Consider the following 20,560-nt stretch of genomic DNA (forward strand, 5'->3'; position numbering starts at 1 on the left):
TTGTAAAGACAAGTCCTCATCGGAAGGTGAAGGAAGCCATCGCTACCGCCAGGGCTTGACTCCACATGACTGAATAACATCTGTGGAAAACATCAGCCTTCAGTGGAAAAACGATCTGTAGTGGTGTTACAGATGTGATTCCAAAATCACACTTCTTTAACAAGGTCAGCATTGTATAATTTATTGGGAAATAAGGTCTTTTTTTTTTTTTTTTTTTTTAGCATTTTTACACTCAGATATGGAGGACAGCATGCCAGTGTCTTCTAACCATGACATGTCTCTGGCTGAAGGAAACACATGAAAGAATCAACCTCTAATTATGAGATTACTCCCAGAAGCAGCAGAATTCAGTGACCAAACCACAGAGGCAGTAGTCAGCTTTGACCAGCAAAGAGGTTTCTACACCTAGACCTTCCTCTGAACCTAAGGTTTCACCTTTGCTTTTACAGGCCTACGATGACTCAGACCAAGAACGTAGCTGAGCCAGAGCTGGAATATCGTTCAAATATCACAGAATTAAACTGTCGTATGAGAGACTCTCCAGCTTGATGCTCATGATAACTCCAAACAAACCACAGAATTTCAATACAAGAAATTACATATAACAAAATTCTACACGGGCTTGCACCGGCCTACCTATTTAACTTAATTACAACCTATAACCTCTCCCCTCCCTCCCCTTCCCCCCAAAAAAGAAGTCTCCTGGGTACCGAGCCTTTTCCTACTGCTCTCCCTTCCTTTGGAGTAGTCTACCTACAGAAATACCTTCATACCTTTAAAACTGAACTAAAGACTTATCTATTTTCTCTTACTTATTGATGATATCATTTTGATTTGACTTGGTTGTGGACATGTAAAGCCCTTTGAGATGATAAATAATGATATTGGGCTCTAAATAAACTTGTATTATTATTATTATTATTATTATTATTATTAGATACAACCTGATCCGACCAGCATTGGTGGGTGGAGCCCTAATTTCCTCACAAAACCCTACAATAATATTCAAGATGTCATATTTGGAGTTAGAGGGAAAAAAAGAGGGGGTGCTGAAATTTATCATCACAATTTTGGATGGGATAACTAATGGGTACAAGTCTGCACATGAAGTTTGACAAGGTTGACAATCTTGATTTGCATTATGGATTCTAAGTTCATGTATGCATGTTATCGCAATGAGATCACATTCCACATTTATATGTTTGTGACAATATTTGGACGCAATCTAATTGGGTTTACAGTCTGTGTGCTTGAAGGTGCCACTTGACAAGTGACTTGAATACACAGTCTTATTGTGTCCCTTTCAGATCTGTTTCTTACCCAACGTTCAGTCTTAGCTGTCAACAGGAAGACGTCACATAAAGCAACTGAACAGCATACCTGGAAGGGACAGGTCCTTTGAGTAAAAGGGTGGATAGCTCATTTATTAAAAAAGAAAAAGGAAACAGAAAATTCCTAGAAGCACCAACTACAGACCTCTCAGTTCCAAGAACAGGACTGCATTCAGCGATTAGACAAGCCTATATATCATCAGTAATTGAGGAATGAACACACCTCTTACTTTAATATTAGTTCAAAGTTCACTTTAGTTCAAAATTACTTTTTTATTCAGCAAAGTGACATGACGTAATAAAAAAAACACCCCTACAAATATTAGACATTACACATTGTTTCTCATAATTTGGACGTTTACTGATAAACACTTAGTATTTTTTTAATCACGCAATGAATTAAATGTCATAGAACAGTCCATTGCATGGATTAGACTCTGTAAAGTTAAACTGCAGTGTTCTTACGCGAAACCGTTAATCCATTAATCATTAGTAGTCACATGTATATAGGTATAGGCATTGGTAGCATTGGTGAACTCATAAAACTAAGGGTGCCCTGACATAACATTTTAGTATATAACATTCCAACAGAACTACACATCTCTTTCTCTCTCTCTCTCACACACACACACACACACACACACACACAAGAGAGCACAGGCTTTTGGCAGCAGTTCTGCTCTTTATATAAGGTCTATGTTGTACTTTTCCTTGAGGCTCAAACGTATAATTTGCGGGGAAGAAGCATGTTGCTTTCAATCTTATAAAATTCCCCTAAGTGCACAGATGCACATTCTCTGTTTTTTAAGGTACTGCCCCAAAAAATGAGCTCCTCTAAGCTCCTGAGCAACACACACCTCCACCCCACACCCCTCCAATCACAACTTCTCACCCATAAACAAACACTCAGCATACACATGATTGTACGGGACAGCTATTCGTCCGTTTATCTGTTGTTGTCAAAGAGCGGGGTAACTGTGCCGTCCTTCCATTCGATGAGAATCTCGCCGTGTTGGAGGGAGGGGGAATGAGGGGGTTTGGCTGGATGTTTGGTGAGAGGAGCTCTCTCACTGGTCACTGGGGAACCTGCCTGACTGGCCTCGCCGCTAGGCGTGTACGACTTGAGGATAACGACTGTCTTCTTTTTCCTAGAAAGCAGAGTACATGGCGGCAGTGACAAATCCTGGTAATCACCAGCAGCTGTTTGTCTGATTCAGTGTTCCCAAGCTATTGCCTCACACTGTGACAGTTTCAGTCTGAGTCCACGCATGAGTGGAAGAAAGGTGACACTACCTCAAACAAATCTCACATTATGTGTGAAAATAAAAGAAATGTGTTTGGGCTGGATTCTGGCACTCATTCTTTCTAGGAATTTCAGTTTTACATGTCGCTTGAGTGTGTCTGTGCGTGTGTGTGTGTATGTACACGTGTGTGACTGAGTGTGAGTGTGTATATCTGTATGTATATCAGAGTTTAAGCTAGACTTTACATTACGTTAGACAAATGAAATCTTTGCAAAGTCTTTGCGAGTCTTTGCAAACTTTGCGAACTGAACATATAGGCACTTTGCTGTTGTGTTAAATGTGGTCAGAGCATTGACTGTGTTCTGTAAGTGCAGAGGATTTCAAAGTGATTGGCCTTTTGATAAAGCCATTTGTTCTACCTGCCCTCTCACAAACGGTGCAGAACATTCTGTCTATTCCGCCCACCTTTTCATGTCTTAACCATCTGAACTTTTCCTGCCACTCTGATTTAAAATATTGTTTTGTTTTTTTGGCTGTTGCATCTTCCATTTCTTTAGGAGCCTGACGCTTTTCTGTAGTTTTGCTGGCCTCGGGCTGCAGTGCTTGCACCATCACTCAGTTTTTCAAAAAACTGTCCGAGGGCTGTCTGTTTTGATGTTTCAGAGTTGTGCTAACATGGGGAGTCGAGCCAAAGCGCAGGGCTGTTGCTATGGAGTGCACATAATGCTTTTAATCTTGCGCAAAGCTTAGACACATGACCACTCAGTGAATCTCACCTTGTTGTAACAGCGGAGGCAAAATCAAACTTTTGCAAGTTTATATTTCAATTGTCTTGGCAACATATTTTATAGGTCACACAATATTAGGCTATTTCATATGCTATTAATGCGTTTATTTATTTATTTGGAATATTTCTCAGCTGACATTTTGGCTGTTAATATTTTCATCTGCCAGACAACTACACGTGATACCAGCAAAAGTCGGCATACGCCAGCTCAAGTAAACTCATATATATATATGCCTATGTATGTGTGTGTGTGTGTGTGTGTGTGTGTGTATGTGTGTGTGCGCGCACGCGCACATGCGGGTGGGGGCGCTTGTGTGTGTGGGCACGAATGTGTTTGTATGTATGCATATGTGTGTGTGTGCATGAGTGTGTGAGTGTGTGTGTGTTCATTGAAAAAGAGCACTAATGAATAATAAACAGACCTGTTTTGATAGATGTTGAGAATGAGGATGATCAGTCCCAGGACCAGGGCAAGGGAACTGAGCACCACCATTGCCACTTTCCAGCCCATTCCTGTAATCTCACACACACACACACACACACACACACTCATACAAACACACACAGAGACACAAACACGCCAATGAACACGCACGCACAAACATACACACACACACGCGTGCGCACACATACAGAGACACAGACACGCAAACGAACACGCACACACAAACATACACACACAGAGACACAGACACACACAGGCACGCGCGCACACGTCAACGCTCCGGGCAAGCCACTGCATGACAGTGACAACAATAAAAAACCTACGCTTCTACTGCAAGTCCGTCAGTACAACTGATCCAAAGTCAGCTTTGCTTTGGTCAACAGAATGGAAACATGATACTCTCTGCCACATTCCTGGACCCATCCCCATCCCTGGATCATTCCAGAAGGTTAAAAAGGACAGTATCTGTAATTTAGTAATAATTCAATGTTGTACTCTCACTGGTTTACCACTAGTCTTCAGTACTGCATAAACTCGTCTGTCAGTATCTGGAGAGAAGAGCAGCTTGCAGGTGTTTTTGTGTTGGACCAGTGTGTATTCGCTTAGCTGGTGCTTGCTTATCCGCTACTGCCCCCACATGGCCAAAGTGTGACAACATGAATATTCGAGACACCCAAACTGAAATACTCCTTTTTTACTGGTGTTTGAATTGTGGTTCAGATAACACCATTACAGATCTAATGAACACCTCATGAGCAACTTGTAGGTCAATATTGAATTTGTAATAAACTGCAGCACCTCCTTACGCTCCATTACCATACTAACCGTACTCCATGCTGAAGAAAGTCATAGTGTGTGTCAAGTCATCAGAAGTCATGCCACTCTGTGTTTCATTGAATGGGTTCATGTCCATTGGTTCTGGAACAATCTCACCATCATACAAGGGAGCTAGAACATGGAACAGAGAGCTGTTTCTGAATCCATCACAGTAATAAACAAACAAACAAACAAGTCATGACAGGAAAAATAAATGAACTGTTTTGTTTGTTATTGACAGGTGTCATGAACATTTTTACTCTATGCACACACATGAAGGAAGGCACTACGGTGTAAATACATTTAGATGGGTCCACGCAACAGTGAGAGAAATTATTACAAGAAAGGCCTGGAGAAGAATGGCTGTCATCAGAACAGAAAGAACATTCACCTCAAAAATAAACACTTACAACAGTAAGATTAGTAGGATCTTGCCTATTTATCTAGTGGAGGTAAATATGACTAAAGCAGAATGGTGCTATGACCTACAGTAGTAATGAATTAATCAAACACACAACATTAGTTCTTATTCACTAAGTTTAACAACCATAAATCTACCCTCAGAAAAGATGGCAAGAGTTTGTGAATTGGTTTCAATGAAACTTTTTGCGAACTAGGCAGACGGGATGTTGCAAAACTAGTCAGCCACAAGGAAAAAGCCCTCTACTGACTAACTTCCAAATGATGAGCACTCAAATTATGAGTCTTACTGTGCGGTGACTGTGTTCTAGAGTGGAATGGGGATGCTGTCCAAAGCATCTGTTTTGCACCATGTGTGTGACCATGCAGGTGTCTGCTGTGCCCACTGTCCATCAAACCACAAACGGTCTGGTTCAGCAGTGTCTTCCACTTGCTGGCCCGACCACGGTCCTTGGAGAGGAAGATCTTGCCCGAGTCATGCTTGGCACTAAGGTGAAGGTTTTTCCCGTGAAGGGTGATGTGGCCCTTTTTTGAACAGCTCCACGTTTGACCTTCGCGGTCCAGGTCCTCCACACCGCACGCATGTAGCTTCACGCTTTCGTGTTCTTGTGCCTTCAATGCAGTCAAGCACTCTCCCGTTTGCAGGCTTATCAGGGAATAAGTCTCGGGGTTCCACTGCCACTCCTGTGGGCCGAAGTCGGAACTGCACTCCCCCAAAGCCAGCCTGTTGCGCCCCCCGCGCCCCTCTTGAACCTGAACACACTCCCGAAACTGCTCGTTCCTGATGTTCAAACTTGTCGCCTCTATGATGTAAACAGCAGACATGGTACGCTCCGAGAAATACGGACTTCGACAATCTCGTTTACATGGCATTAAACTGAGAAACGTTGACGCGTGCGCCACTAACTTCTAATGCAAGCAGACTGCAAGCAGAAGTCCCATAGATACTTTAAAGTTTTGATACGTGACCAAAGGAAAAAAAAACTACCTACCCTCTTCTGAATATGATTAACCTGGAGTATCTATGTGTAACGTTCAGAAGTTAAGAAAAAGATCAATCATTGCCTGTTACTCTCATTTGTCGCCACTGTATCAGCTTGTGGATAAGCCAGTCCTGCTATGCTCGGGTGACTACGTGCGGGGGCGTAAATTTTGTTTAGGAACAACCTAGCGAACAAACTGCTACAAATCATATTTACAAAATAGTCAAATAATGCCGAGTCGTCAACGTGTTTGGTGGCACCTTTTGTAGACAAATGGAAACATCAAGATAACTTACTTTACAGAGTAACAAGTGAGTGTGTCAATTAGTGGCGCTGGCTAAGCAAATGCTTTTCCCCAGCTGCTGCAACAGACCTGCTCATCATGTACTGACAGTTGGATGCTTAGCAAAACACACATGCTTTGACAAATTTGCTTCTCCTGAAATTTTTTGAGTCTCTTACCTTTAAATACAGCTGCTGTAATGGTGACAACACAGAATGTCCACAATCTGTCCATAACAACTGCGATATTTCTCCTAGCAACAGACGAGAGCCTGTGAAGGAAGCGTGACACTGTTTGAGTCCATTGTGAAGTTTTGTCAGCCCTCTCACCCACAAATATTCGAAAACGAGGGCACATTATCCAATCGCTGTTTTAAATTTAAAATAATTTCTGAATGAAAAAGCAAACAGTTTACCTTCAACCCTGTGACCACGGACTACCTGCGAAACGTTTTGAAATGTATCGCTGAGAAGTTTCAGAGGGCAATGCGCAATTTATAGTGCGTAACAAACATAAATGCAGCAGGGGCGAGCAGGGAATACAAATTAAAGACAGATAATAGAAGAGCAGTTAAGAAGTCACAAAAGTCGAGAGAAAGAAGACAAATGGGAAAGAAGACGATAATAAACAAAAACGGGGCTGAAAGTTAAAGTTGCAAGTAACTCTGGGTAGCCTACTTTTCTGAATGACTATTCTCTCAACAAACTTTATTTGTTGTTGTTCTCCGTGCATTCCTGGATCTGAGAGCAACTTCTGTAGTTAAGGCATTTAAGGAATTTCAAAATCAGTCTCATCACAGACTCACATAAGTTTCTTGCAAAAGCTTTCTTGCAAATGATTTCTTGCATATGAATTCTTCTTAGATGGCAATAAAATGTTGAGGAGTATCTGTGAGAGGGCAAAATTTTGAAAGGTCTGAATAATTCTATGGGCGGGGGGTGGAGAGGAAGAAGGGGAGAGGAGGGGGTTACAGCTACAGCAGTTATGTTTCTGTTAATAAACTGACGACGTTTGAGACAAGACACCTCCGTCACTTACTTGGGAGTGAGTAGGAGAGAGTATGAGAAATGGGAGCACAGTATAAATAAACCAGATAAATACATATGTATATATTTTAAAGTCATATCACAAACAGCTTTAGCAAGTTACTAAGATAGTTGACAGCATCACTGACTCCTGCGATGTTGCAGAACAGATACCACGAACCCGGGCACCCACTCTTTGGTCCAAACAACAGAGGCTCTATATTCCTGAGTTTAGCGCGGCGTCCAACTAGTTCCTTTCGGGCAAAACAAAGCATTTTCGGGCCTATGACAAAGCCTGGCCATAGAGATAGTTAAACAAACTGCTGAGGGGGACTAAAGTAGAATTTAATACACTCTCAAGAATGCTTACACCAAGATTTGTCAAAGATTTTAAAAACAAGATTTTTGATTCTTCAACTTAGTTTTAAGAGGTGATACAAGTAAGATAAATCTTATTACTTTCTTAAAATGCAAGAGCAAATTAAGACAGTGTATTGACTGCAATTGCACTTCAGATTAGTTCAAAGTGAATGGATTTTAAAGAGCGTTGTCCTGGAGAGTGTTTGGCATGTGAGGTACTTTCTGGAGGAGAAATTTTCAAGGACGCTTCCGCTGGCTAAGAGGAAGGGCGTTTTGCAGATACCTCCCGCAGTGACATTTTTATAACCAAAACAATCTGGCTTTGATGAAAATAACTGTGAGCTTTTAATGTCTGATTTCGCACACAGCAGCTATTGTACTCAGTTATTCAGTAGTGGTTAAATGCAAACCACTCTGCTTTACTGATGTTCCACATGAGATATCAACTTTTTTCTCCCACAAATCACCTGCGATTTGCTAAATTAAGAGGAGAACTTGGGTATATGAAATGTGGCCTCTTTTCCTGGGGAAAGAATGTTAGTCAACCCTGTTGGCTTGACTCACACAAACAATAATCAAACATGTTATTGTTACACAATAATCATAGCAGTAGTGGTGGTAGTGGGAAGATTTAAACAAATATAAATGAAAGCGTTCCGTAAAACATCAGCCAAATGCACAAGCCCTCTTAATACTACATATACAGTATATGAGATTTATAGAAGGTATATTTTTCCAGAGTTTACTAATTTCTACAAAAATGGGAATTGTCACTTTAGTCAGTTTCAGAACCGCTCCGCTGTATCTGATGTTTTCATTGTAGGGTCCTCTGTACACTGATTTTTTGAACGATAAAAGGAAACGCTTTTTGGCGTCAACGTTGTACGCTAGAGACAGTTATCCTGTTGCACATCTATTTGGCCACTTGTTGCTGAACGGCAAACTCAGCTCTTTAACACGCCCATCACGCCACAAAGAAACGTGACGTATTACGCATGTTTGAGGTTATCACTATGGCTGCAGAGGACGCAAGATGGTGAGAGCCATTCATACTTTAGCGAACAACACAGAGAATCTGTTCCAAAGCTATTTTTGCAGAGAAGAACACTCGCCTGTACTTCTCATTTTCTTTGTATGCACATAAAGATCTATTCACTGTAGCGACAAAGGCTGCATGTTCTTTGCTAACGATGTACAAACTACATGTCTGTAGCGAGACTGTAGGCTTGATGCTGGTGCTGCAAGATATAACCGTTACCATGCTAGTCGAGTTAATTTTAACATGAGCAACAGTCATAACAAACCTCTGAGCTGCTTGTATGTTATTGCCTAGCCTTTCATTTTGTCCTCTATAACAGGGGTTTGTTATCTCTATTGTCAGTAGGTCGATATTCTTACTATTAATAGCCCACGGCCCAGACTTAAAATCCAATTTAATACAGTGTAACAGTATGGCAACGTTAAGCTAAACTTAACCTGCTCTTTTGTAAGCAAACTAGGACGAACCGGTGAGATATTGTTCGTTGAATCAACAGTTTAAACTGCTTGTTGTTACCCCATTTTGTTGATTGACTGTTTTTCAGAAATAACGGATTTATCTGAAAACTCAGATATCCTCAGTTATCCTTTCGCTGTTAAATGCCAGAGAAGATGTACCATAAAGAGAAGAGCATTCAGATTAAGAGTAGTGCTTCTGCACTATATAATAACCTCAGCGTCTTGCGCATCGCTCCGCGATGTCTCACCTACTTCACCGTAGTCCACGCTAACGTCGTTAACATGGTCAGTGCCTCCTGGGATGGACTGAATTACTCCCATCGCCAGCTGCAGTCCAAAGAGGGTAATGTGGCAACTAGCTCCTCTCTCATCATGCAGGTGAGACCCAAAGTCCTTTGAAACATCTGGACAAGTTTATATTGCTCATTTCGATTACCGCAGCAATCTCAAGGAATATGACCTGTAGAGAACAGAACCCCCCAGGAAAACCGTAATACTGTGTCCCTTGTGTATTAGAAAAGCGTTAGGACAAGTGCTGGGAATAGCAAAAGTTCTTTATCAATCAACGAAATTTCTTACACTAAGGAGAGTTCTTAAGTGAATCAAACAGTTTTTAATGACCACAGGGAAAAAATGAATGAGAGAGAGAGAAACGTACTATATTAATTCCTGTGTATTAATTCTTAATACCAAATTAATCCTTAATTTGATTTGTTGTCAACACTGAACATAATTGCTAGAAAATGGAAAAAAAAAAAGAATCGTTAAACTTTTCGAGACAGCAGACAGACTATGTGTGACTCTGTGCTGTGTCTGTCTCAGGCAGCCTGGTGTGTCCTGCCCTCTCGTGATCTCCTGGTGCTGACCTCGCAGAAGGGCATCCAGGTGAGATGGCCTCTGAGAACTGACTTCTTCCACACACAGACTACTGTCATGAACTCATCCTTCAAAAATCCTGCTCTCCCAGAATACCTGCGGGATTCTTACACAAAACTCCTCCTCCAGTGCACACATAAATACTAATAATAGCTATTGTGTGTGTGTGTTTTTGTGTTTCTCTCTCTCTCTCTCTCTCTCTGTGTGCATGTGTGTATGTGTGTGTATATGTGTGTGTGTTGTAGATGTATGAGTCAGATGGGTCTATTATGGTGTACTGGCATGCACTTGACACTCCAGAGACACCCACAGGTTAGTGCCCTGTCACTAGGCTGTGTCAATAATGTGTGTGAGTGTGTTTACTCTTGTTTTTGTTCTCATCATAAGTGTGACAAAAGCTACATCAATCATATGAAAAATGTGTTTTCAAAAAATGTTTTTGTGAAATATTTTCACAGGTTTCATAAGTCAATATCTTTCCATTCTTCACTTTCATTGTGGGTGTGCTTTGTGCCTTGCTTAGCATGTGTGTATGTATGTGTGTGTGTGTGTGTGTGTGTGTATACATTTACTTGCCTGCACAGGGTTTTTATGTTTATCTATTTCTGTATGATATGTGCGTGTGATTGCGTGTGTGTGTGTCCCTGTCCTTGTGTGTGTGTTTTCGTGTTTGTGTGTGTTTATGTGTGTGTGTGAGTTTGCCCCTTTCCTTGTTTGGGTTATTGTGTTTCTCTGTGGGTGTGGGTGTGTGTCCCTGTTCCTGTGTATGTGTTTTTGCGTTTCTCTGTGGGTGTGTGCGTGCGCGTCTTTGCATGCATGTGTTCTGTTGACATCCCTATCCTGTCTCTCAGCTCAGGCAGTGTTTGCACGAGGGATAGCTGCCGTGAGGGAGAAGTATATCTGTGTTGGTGAGTAACATAATCAGAGGCTGCTGACACAGTAGATACGACTGTCAATAAACACCTTGTTCACATGCATTCATATGAACACACTCTGAGGCAGCCCTCCTCTTTCCCGTCCTGTCAGGAACCTCGACCGGGTCGGTGCTGGTGTTTGATGTTCCTGCTAAAGGAAGTAACATAACCCTGTCAGAGGTTCTGGAGGAACATAAGGAGCCGATCACAGACATGGCCTCAGAGTGCTCTGGGAGTCTGGTACTGACATTTCCATTTTGTTGTCACTTTTATCTCTTTCCGTCTGCCTTTGCTTTCGTGGCAAATGTACCGTTTTGTCATGTTTAAAGAAGCTGTTTAGTGAGTGGTCTCATTTAGTTATTTCTGCCTGGATGCCCAGTGAAAGAGAGCACTTTCAAAACACTCTTTTATCTTTGTCAAACTCTTTCTCTCTCTCTCTCTCTCTCTCTCTCTCTGTCTCTCTACACCTCTTTTTCTCTTCCTGTTCCTAGGAGTGCATAGCTGATTTGGTGAGTGCAGATGATTCCGGTCTTCTCTGTGTGTGGAAATCAGGAGAAGACTTCCAGCTGCTCAATAAGATTCCTGGCTTTGAGTAAGTGAAAGAGTTCTCTCAGTTAGTTTTCAAGAATGATTAAGAGGGATATTTACAGTGGACAGAGCTTGAGAGAGTTTGTCTCCGATGCACTGACTTTGCTCAAGCTTCACAGAGGAGCAGGGAGAGTTTTCTATGCATCTCTCTGAACCTCACCTTTCTACTGTCACATGTTCCCATAAATCTTTCAACTTGTTTGGATCTAAGAGTCCTCAGATGCTCAGTCTATAGCAGTAACAAAGGCTACTAGCTTAACTGGAATTGATAGTTTTAAACCAGTGTATCCAAGACAAGCACTGACAGGGGAAAGAACTGAGGGACCTATTCTATGATATGGAGGAGATTTAGCATGAATCACTAAAAATTTCAAGAAACATCTATTAGAAACACTTCTAGCCTCTGTCCTTCTCTCTCTCTCTCTCTTTCTCTCTCTCTCCCCCCCCCCTCAGTGTGAGCTGTTCGTCTGTAAAGTTATGGAAAGGCACGGTGGCAGCCGGCTATGGAACAGGACAGATCCGACTGTATGAGGGCGTCACAGGGATTTTATATGCAGAGGTCAATGCTCATGCTCGCTGGATCTACTCCCTGGACATCGCACCATTCACTGGACTGGTGAGACTGGAAACAGAGAAACAAAGATCGCATGTAATGCACATTAGTTATAGAAGTAAAAAAAAATATAGATACCGTCTGAATATATGTGTTGCTATTGTTTATGAATGAATGCAGAGTTAACAGACAAGGTAAAAGAGAGAAATAGAATAGTTTGAACTGCAATGAGTTCTAGAACCGATAGTGTAATGAAATGGTAAAATAAAATATATATTTGCTTTTATAAGTTGTCTCTTCCTGTTATCGTACAGCTGCTCTCGGCTGCGGAGGACTCTCTGGTCCGTGTTTGGCATCTCAGCTTGACTCCAGAGACCAACAGTGTGGAGGTAGAACATTATTATTAATAACTTATAGTAAATCACTTCTTACTGCTAAACATAAACTTACAGTAAATCAGTGCTTACTGCTAAATACAAACTTACAATAAATAACTGTTGACTGCTAAAAACAAACAGCTTTTAAGTTTAGTTTGTCAGATATGCATCCCTGTAGTGTTGTACACGTTGATTTGCATATATTCACAAAACTTTTATTTTATTATTATCCAGATGTACACTCATTCCCAAGACTGTCACAAGGATACATAACATTGTGCCTACAGTTGTCCTTATTTCCTCTTTCTCTTTCTTTTTCTCTCTCTTTCTCTGTCTCTTTCTCTTCAGATTGAGCACATGTATAATGAATGTGTGACGGACACTCAGATCTGTGGCGCTAAATTCTGTGATGGAGACGGCTACGCTTTCGCTGTGACTGGTTACGACCTGAGCGAAATCATCCGTTACACGCAGGCCTGAACTGCACACACAGACACACACACACACACGCACACACATGCACGCACACCCTGTGTAGACATTCCAATACGACACACTAATTGGCAGTGTGTGGACCTGTGTTTACGTGTGTGTGTGTTAGGTACAGTAAAAGTCGACATAGTTCCTACTATTTATTGTATTGTAATTATGACTTGGTAATAGGTCTTAAAATGAGAGGCAGGTACATGGATTGTTTTTTGTTCCATGTCGCTGCTCCCATCGGATCCCTGTGCGTGTACCGAACACAGAGAGCTTTCTGCCTGCAATGGCGAACAGAATTTTTAGTTTAGGTTTGTTTAGGGTTTAAACAGAAGCAAGAGCGATTATCCTCGACATAGCAAGAAAGACAGTGACTAAATTCAGACGAGAGAAAAGTGAAAAAATAGGAAGAGTAAAGAATGCCATCGAATTAGCACATTTAAATTCTCAAATTGTGTCGCCAGCTGGGTTAGTGTTACCACTTTCTTGTTACGTTGCTATGAATATTTTGTTGTATTTATATTTTGGTTATAAACAGGATCACAACAAACTGCCATATTTTATCTTAACCCTACACATTTAGAATGTTTACTTAATACTAATGATGTGAATGTTCCACAGTAAACATTTGAAGAGAGACTATTTTTCCTAGAATCTTCTAAATTCTATCACCACATCATAAATGACGCTGTAAATATTAAAATATATGTGCTGTAAGTACATTTAGAACTATTTCAGAATATGTCTGACACTCAAAATTTGATTGTAGAAACAGACAATAAACTTGTGTTGCAAATATAATCCTGGTTGCAGTTTAATAATGGGCCAGTAGGCGGGGGTGTAAGGTTGCTCCACTGTTTGCACTCTGGAGGTTCGCCTCGGTCATATAGATCGGATAACGCCGATTATACTGATGTGCGGAGCTCTCCTAAAAATGATGTATGTCTACACAGTGTGGGAAAGTGCTGAAAAGCACTGATATTAAATCTTTCCAGAAATACATATACTATGCACATAAGTATATATATAAAAATACTATCACTGTCATTATATATGATCTGTTCTAGTGCATCTAATTACAGTTGTGAATGTGAATGAGGTTAATGACGTGCAGCACAGTCCCTTTCGTTATCTATCAATGGTGCCGTGTTTAGCTATGCTGCCCGGAGCTTTGCAACCTGTCTTTGTTGCCGCGCACTTAGATACCTTCACACAAGACCCATCACTTAACATTCTTGGCATCTGTGTTGAATTGTTGAAGTGTTTTCTCTGTAAGCTTTTCCGCCGGTCTATATCGTGTCTGTCATGTGCTGTTTCTCTCGCTCGCGCAGATCGCTCCGTGTTGACTGGTGTTCTGTAGAGCGAAAACTTTTTGAGGGCAGATCAATTTTGGTAACCCTAAACCTAACCGTAAACTCAGCTCCAAACTAGGGCAGCGAGAGAGAGAGAGAGAGCTGAACAGTCGTACAGTGGTATAATTTGAATTTTGGACGGTAACAAGTTTGTATAAATGCATTGTTGTTATTTTGTAGCTAAGTAACAGATGTGGTGATTCATTCGTCTTGCTCTCGCGGTCCTCAGTCTGCCTTCGCAGTACAGATAATGTATGTTTGATCACAAAAGGTTATGGCGAACTCTTTTCCTCTTTTAATCTCTAGACTCAGATTTACGACTCAGTTTTCAATAACGCAATCGTTGAGCTTATTTGATGTGGCAGCCTGCACTGATAAATAGAAATATAATTTTCCTATCATGCAAATGAATGGGCTACAGTGCATTTCTCTCAGGTCTGACGGCCGAGCTTTAAAACAGTGCAGCGCTATCCCAAATCTCATCCCACGTAAGGGCACTTATCAGGCCATGCTACGGACGACTCAGGAAAACTAAAGAGCTCTTGTAAGGATGTTAATTCATGTGATGGTGGTGTTGTGTTGTGCAATAGTCTAAATCAGTGATTCTCAACTTCAGTTTTGAGGGCCCCCTGTCCTGCATGTCTTTTTTTTTTAACTCAGGACTGACACACCTGATTCCACTGATCAGTTAATCATCAAGCCCTTGATTGGCTCAATTAACTGTGATAATCAAGAGTTAAAACAAAGACGTGCAGGACAGGGGCCCCTCAGGGCTGGATTTGAGAATTACTGGTCTAAATAGTCTGTTCGTGGTCATGTGTGTTTTGGCCTCTTTGTCCTGTCCAAAGACATGGTCTGATAAGGCAGGTTGTTGCTAAAACACAGAGTTGTCCCAGCTTATGTAAGACTTGTCTGGCAAAATCTCACACAGAGAGAGATAGAGAGAGAGCGATTAAAGTTTGTGTTGAGTGTGTGCCTCTGCTCTGCTTGTATGTGTAATGTTTGTATTATGTGTGTGTGTGTGTGTGTGTGTGTGTATGTTTGCACACCACTAACATAGGTGGTTTTAATCAGATTGGAGGTGAATGGACCAGGGGTCATCAGAGCAGGTACTGTAGCTAGAGGAAGGGTCAACGGGCACGTCAATGAAACCCTCAGTAGACTCATCTCTAATGGAGTTATGTAACAGTGCCCAGCAGCACAGAGAGGGGGGGGGGGGGGTTCACAGTGCTTAGTAAGAGTTGAGGTAACCAGTACTATTGGCTTATTTATCCATGTTTGTCCATCACTCTGACTCCACCGCCTGGGGGTCTGAATCACAGTCTGGCCTACCATGATGTCGCTTTTCACTTACCGCTCAATATGTCCCAGTGTTCCGATCACGCAAGCACAGGCATGGGATTCCAAACAAGCCATGGATTTTTTTATACACTGGATATGTGTGTGTGTGTGTGTTTTCTGTATCCCAGAGGAATACAGGAATTTCACAAAAACCCAGCAGACATGCACTCATGTTTTATTTTCAAACTAAGGAGGAGTTGCTTTTTTGGGCTATGACCACAATATAAGTCATCAAAAAAAAAATCTTTTCATTACAGAGCAAAGCCTCAACTAGATCCTGAGAGGTTCACAGAGACTTTGAGATTCAGTGAACAGAAGCAATGGTTTGCATTGATGTGACTGATTAATGGTAAGTTGTAGATGGCACAGGTAGTGAATAATCCGTTTCTCCAGACGTTTTGTGAAGAGCTGTGTGGCTGAAAGCTAAGCCTGTTGGGAAGGAGAGACTGATCAGTGGGATACGGAGTCTAATACCCCACCCATCTGCCACTGAGGGAGAGCTGGAAAAGATAGAGGAAGAAAGAGCCTCCTGAAAATAGCCTGTGTAAACAGAACATTATAGAGAGAGAGAAAGGGAGAGAGAGAGGGAGTGATCAAGGAGAAATCAAGTTGGGGAGATGATTTGATATAAATGTAAGAGATAGATAGATAGACAGAGAAAAAGAGAGTGAGAGAAAGAGAGAGAGGATGGGGGCACATGTGACCCTCATCTGATGATTCATTCAGTTCATTTCTCTTTTGCCCCCATTATTTTTTAAAAGGTGAAACATGCTAACAGTCCTGGATTTTACAACTCTTCCTCGCTTTCGCTCTGTCCTCTCCTTTTTGACCAAAAAACATTGATTTTTAGTTCCTGAAGTGAGGGGTGTAATGGAAGTGCAGGGAGTGACAGAAAACAGGAGTGAGAAAACAAAAGAAGGTTCATTCAGACAGAAACCAGGAAAGTGGTTGCAGCGCCATCTCAGATTTTGTTCAAAATCTGTCTATATAATGTTTGGGTCTCAAAACTGAGGCCTGTAAAGTATTTTTGTTCAATTCCAATGTTTTTATAGTTTTTAGCCATTGATATTTTTTCATTTTTACACCCTCAAAAACACCTTATCTGGGAGGCCATGTTTGGGAATTAATATCTTGAAAAGTATTGTTCCTAGCCTCACCAAACTTTGGAGGATGGAAGACAAACATGTTCTCAATATGACTGAACCATTAAAAGTTTGTACTGCATGCCTGTTGATTTTCTGTAAGGCCCTATATCTGGGAAAAAGTGCAAAATTCCTAAACCAGAGTGAAATTTAGAGTATTATAAACCCACTTTTTGCACCCATATGGTATCAGTCATTATTTTTTCTTCAAATACAATCTTTTGTTAATTTTGTGCCAATATTTGAGGTCTCTACTGCTAACGGACATGAAGTTATTAAGAATAAAACAAGGCATGGTAGCATTTTTCGGTCATTTTCATAGGACCAAAATTATATATGGGGTAGCTCGTAAGAAAATGAAAATGTATGTGGAAATAGCTTAATGGTCATTTAGTATACAAAGTGCCAATGTCCTTCAATGTTCCCTTCATAGATAAATACACGTAGTTATAGAGACTGTTTTACCTCTAGGAAAAAAAAAAATGTCCATAATGAAGAAGCTTATTATCTCCACTTACATGTGGCCCAGCCCCTGAAATATTGACTGGAGTTAAGAAATGCATGTTTTCTGTAGGCTCATTTTTCTATAGATCATTAATACAAGCGTTACTATCAGGGCCTCATTACAGAAAAAGGCATTAACTCTGATAGATGCTATTTTCAATGGAGTGGTTAAATTTTGCTTCCCATATTTAAAAAAGAATAAGACACTCAATAAAAAAAATCAAATAACTTTGTTGAAAATGATGTGCAATGTACCAAATTATGTACTAGAAATTACATGTGAGGACAACTATTATCCTTTAACCATATAACTTTAACAACAGGACTGAATTGGGTACATGCTCGGTGTGTTCTTGATAAGTGGAATCCCTATTTTCTGTTATTCACTGACTGGTGGCTAAAAAATTTTTTTAAATGTAATCCTGAAATGGACCTTTTTCTGCCATAGGTAAAATATCTCTCAAATCTGTGTTTATTTTTGTATGAAGGAAAAACAGGAGGACATTGGCACTTTGTACCCTTAATAACCAAACATCAAGCAATTTCCATGTATTTTTATGTTCCTACTAGCTGCCCCACATACTATTTTGGTCCTATGAAAATGACCAAAATATGCTACCACGCCTTGTTTTATTCATAATATCTTTGTCCATATTAATTAATTTATTAATGTCTTCATTAATGAAAGATTGTATTTGCAGAAAAAATAATGATTAATATCATACTGGTGCAATAATGTGGGTTTGTAGTACCCTCAGTATCCCTTTCATTTAGGAATTTTACACTTTTTTCCAAATCTAGAGCCTTATAAAAATAAAATGGCATGCACTACAGGCTTTTGATGGTTTTGGCATGCAGAAAACATGTTTGTCTTCCATTCTACAAAGTTTGGTGAGGCTAGGAGCAATACTCGTCAATATATTAATGCCCAAGCATGGCCTCCCACATAAGGCGTTTTTGAGGCTATGAAAATGAAATAATATCAAATATGAAAACATAGGATTTGAACAGACTTATTTTACAGGCCTTGGTTTTGGGACCCATTCATGATATAAACATGGTTTGAACAAAATCTGAGATGGTGCTGCAACAACCTTATCTGATTTGACACGGGATGACCCAGAAATTACTTATTCTTTACTAACAAATCTGTCTACTTTAACTGGGAGATGTTCAGAAGATTTTAAATATGGAAGCCACTGGATTATGGTACAGGGAACAATGCAGTCACACACACACACACACACACACACACACACTTTACAGGCAGTTATACTCATATTACTCATATTCATAATATTTTTTTAATATCAAAACAGGACAATTTTGATCCAAAAATTTCACTTAGACAACACTTCTGGACATTTGCTTAAATCACTAGCATTCCTGACAATGCTATACATTTAAACCAAAGTTATGAATTCTCTGTGACACTGATGTAAAAATTCAACTCTGTTCGTGCATATTGTAAACTTTTTTCAGCCACTCAGAGATTCAGTTTTAATGTCAGACAGTGAGAGCTTAATAAAAGCTTAGTCAGTAGGAAAAAAACTATTTCAGTTACTCTCCTTAAAAAAAAAAAAAAGAAGAAGAAAGGAAAGAAAAGGTGTTATGAGTCTTATGGTCCTGCCGGTCTGGCCAGTGTAACTAGCTTTTTTACAATGTAGTCACCTCTAACTAGTATGACAATAATAACATTTTATAATAACACAGAAAACATCAGTGCCCTCTGGGACAAAGGACTACATGCTGATTCATACTGGTTTTAGTATGAGACATGCACACATGTACACACACATACACAGATCACTTACATTTACACACACACACTAATCCTCATCCATTGTATACCCACGTCCCCCCCCACACACACGCGCACACACACACACACACACACACTCACTTTGTTTTTCAGTCTGGGAGAAAATGAGGTTACATGGGACAAGAGATTCCACATCAGAGAAGCAGAACCCCCATCCTCCCAGACCGACGTCAGTCGAGCAGCAGGAGCGCGCGCCTCAGCTTAAGTGCCTCTGTGTTAAATAAACACACTCTCGCACACTCTGTGCCATCTGTGGCCGTGTGGCAGCGTTGCCAGGCAGTGCGCGTGCCTCGCCGCGCCGCGTTTGTCCATAACGGGTGGAATGGAGATAATAGGGTTTGGAGAAGGGGAAGAGAGCCACTAAGACTTGATGGGTTTATTTACCGTTTCCGCATTAGTTTCACTCAATATAACAGCATTCCCAATATTACTACGTACATAATCAACAAACATATGTTCCGGGGTCATTAAGCAATTTACGATAATTATGGAACAAAAATTAAGAGTACTGCAGTAGAAACGGCAGGGCTGTTGATTCCTCTTCTATCTTAAACCTTTTACCAAACACTCGACAGTGGACAATATCGTTTTGTGTGCCCCAGGACAGTATGTGTACCGTTGAATTTCAAATGTTGGGTGCCAACTAATTAGGCGAGTTGGGCATTCGTCCTATTGAATATGGACTGTCTTTGCGTTCTGAGGGGCTAATCTCTGCAAGTGTTTCAGTGTAAGTGAAATTCTATTCACCCTGTCCTCTGTTGAAGCGCTCTGCCACACGGCCACAAATTTGTCGAGCTTTTTTTCCCTTTTCTTTAACGCGAGTAGCGTTCACGTTAGTTTTCATACTGTAATCTTACTCACGAGTATGTTTCACTCACTCAGTTTTCAGTTTCTGTGCACAGCCATGATACTGTCCCACTGATTCATATAAACATGCGGTATCACACAGTGGCTGTTGCCCTCCTTTAATGTGCTCATTAAAGAACTTAATGTGAACAGAAACCAGACCCCCTCGTGCGAACCGAGAGTGCCATCGCGTCTCACTGGCACTTATCAGCAGTCTCACGGAACTGTGTGCCCGACGCACACAGATGACTGGCATGGCCTGCTAGGACAGCGGGACGGAGTGGTTGGCAGAGAGGCAAGCGGATGGACAGACTGAGTTTGGCTTGAGCAGGCTGGCAGTGTGGAGGGCGGATTAGCACGTTCGCAGCACGGCGCTTGACAACACACAGAGAGAGATTTTAGCAAAGCAACACAGCATATATGCGTGCGTGCTTATCTGTGTAGGAGAGAAAAAGACAGTCTGCGTGCGTGTGGATCGGTAACAGAAAGTGTTAATGTGTGTGTGTGTGTGTGTGTGTGTGTTGCCCTGATTGCGTGTGTTCGTTTAGTTCTAACGTAGTTACAACAAGAGACA

General features: G+C 41.0%; 1 protein-coding gene across 2 annotated transcripts; it reads left to right on the plus strand.

Moving 5' to 3' along the window:
* The first annotated feature begins 9,344 nt into the window (after positions 1–9,344).
* wdr54 (WD repeat domain 54) lies at positions 9,345–12,979 on the plus strand. Of its 2 annotated transcripts, none has more exons than XM_030788388.1 (9): positions 9,345–9,569; positions 10,014–10,076; positions 10,313–10,379; positions 10,919–10,975; positions 11,094–11,221; positions 11,473–11,573; positions 12,023–12,185; positions 12,413–12,511; positions 12,848–12,979. In XM_030788388.1, exons 1-9 carry the CDS (start codon positions 9,345–9,347, stop codon positions 12,977–12,979), a joined length of 1,035 nt encoding a protein of 344 aa, XP_030644248.1. The 2 variants fall into 2 exon arrangements, with proteins under 2 accessions (XP_030644248.1, XP_030644249.1); XM_030788389.1 differs by having other exon boundaries at positions 12,437–12,511.
* Positions 12,980–20,560: the final 7,581 nt, after the last annotated feature.

This window comes from Chanos chanos, chromosome 1 (assembly GCF_902362185.1).
Source record: "Chanos chanos chromosome 1, fChaCha1.1, whole genome shotgun sequence".
Classification (NCBI taxonomy): domain Eukaryota; kingdom Metazoa; phylum Chordata; class Actinopteri; order Gonorynchiformes; family Chanidae; genus Chanos; species Chanos chanos.

Coding starts and splice junctions, on each gene's coding strand:
- wdr54 (XM_030788388.1), top strand. CDS start 9,345: ATGTACCATAAAGAGAAGAGCATTCAGATTAAGAGTAGTGCTTCTGCA. Junction 10,380..10,918: donor CACTCCAGAGACACCCACAG/GTTAGTGCCCTG, acceptor CCTGTCTCTCAG/CTCAGGCAGTGTTTGCACGA. Junction 12,186..12,412: donor TCGCACCATTCACTGGACTG/GTGAGACTGGAA, acceptor TGCTTTTATAAG/TTGTCTCTTCCTGTTATCGT.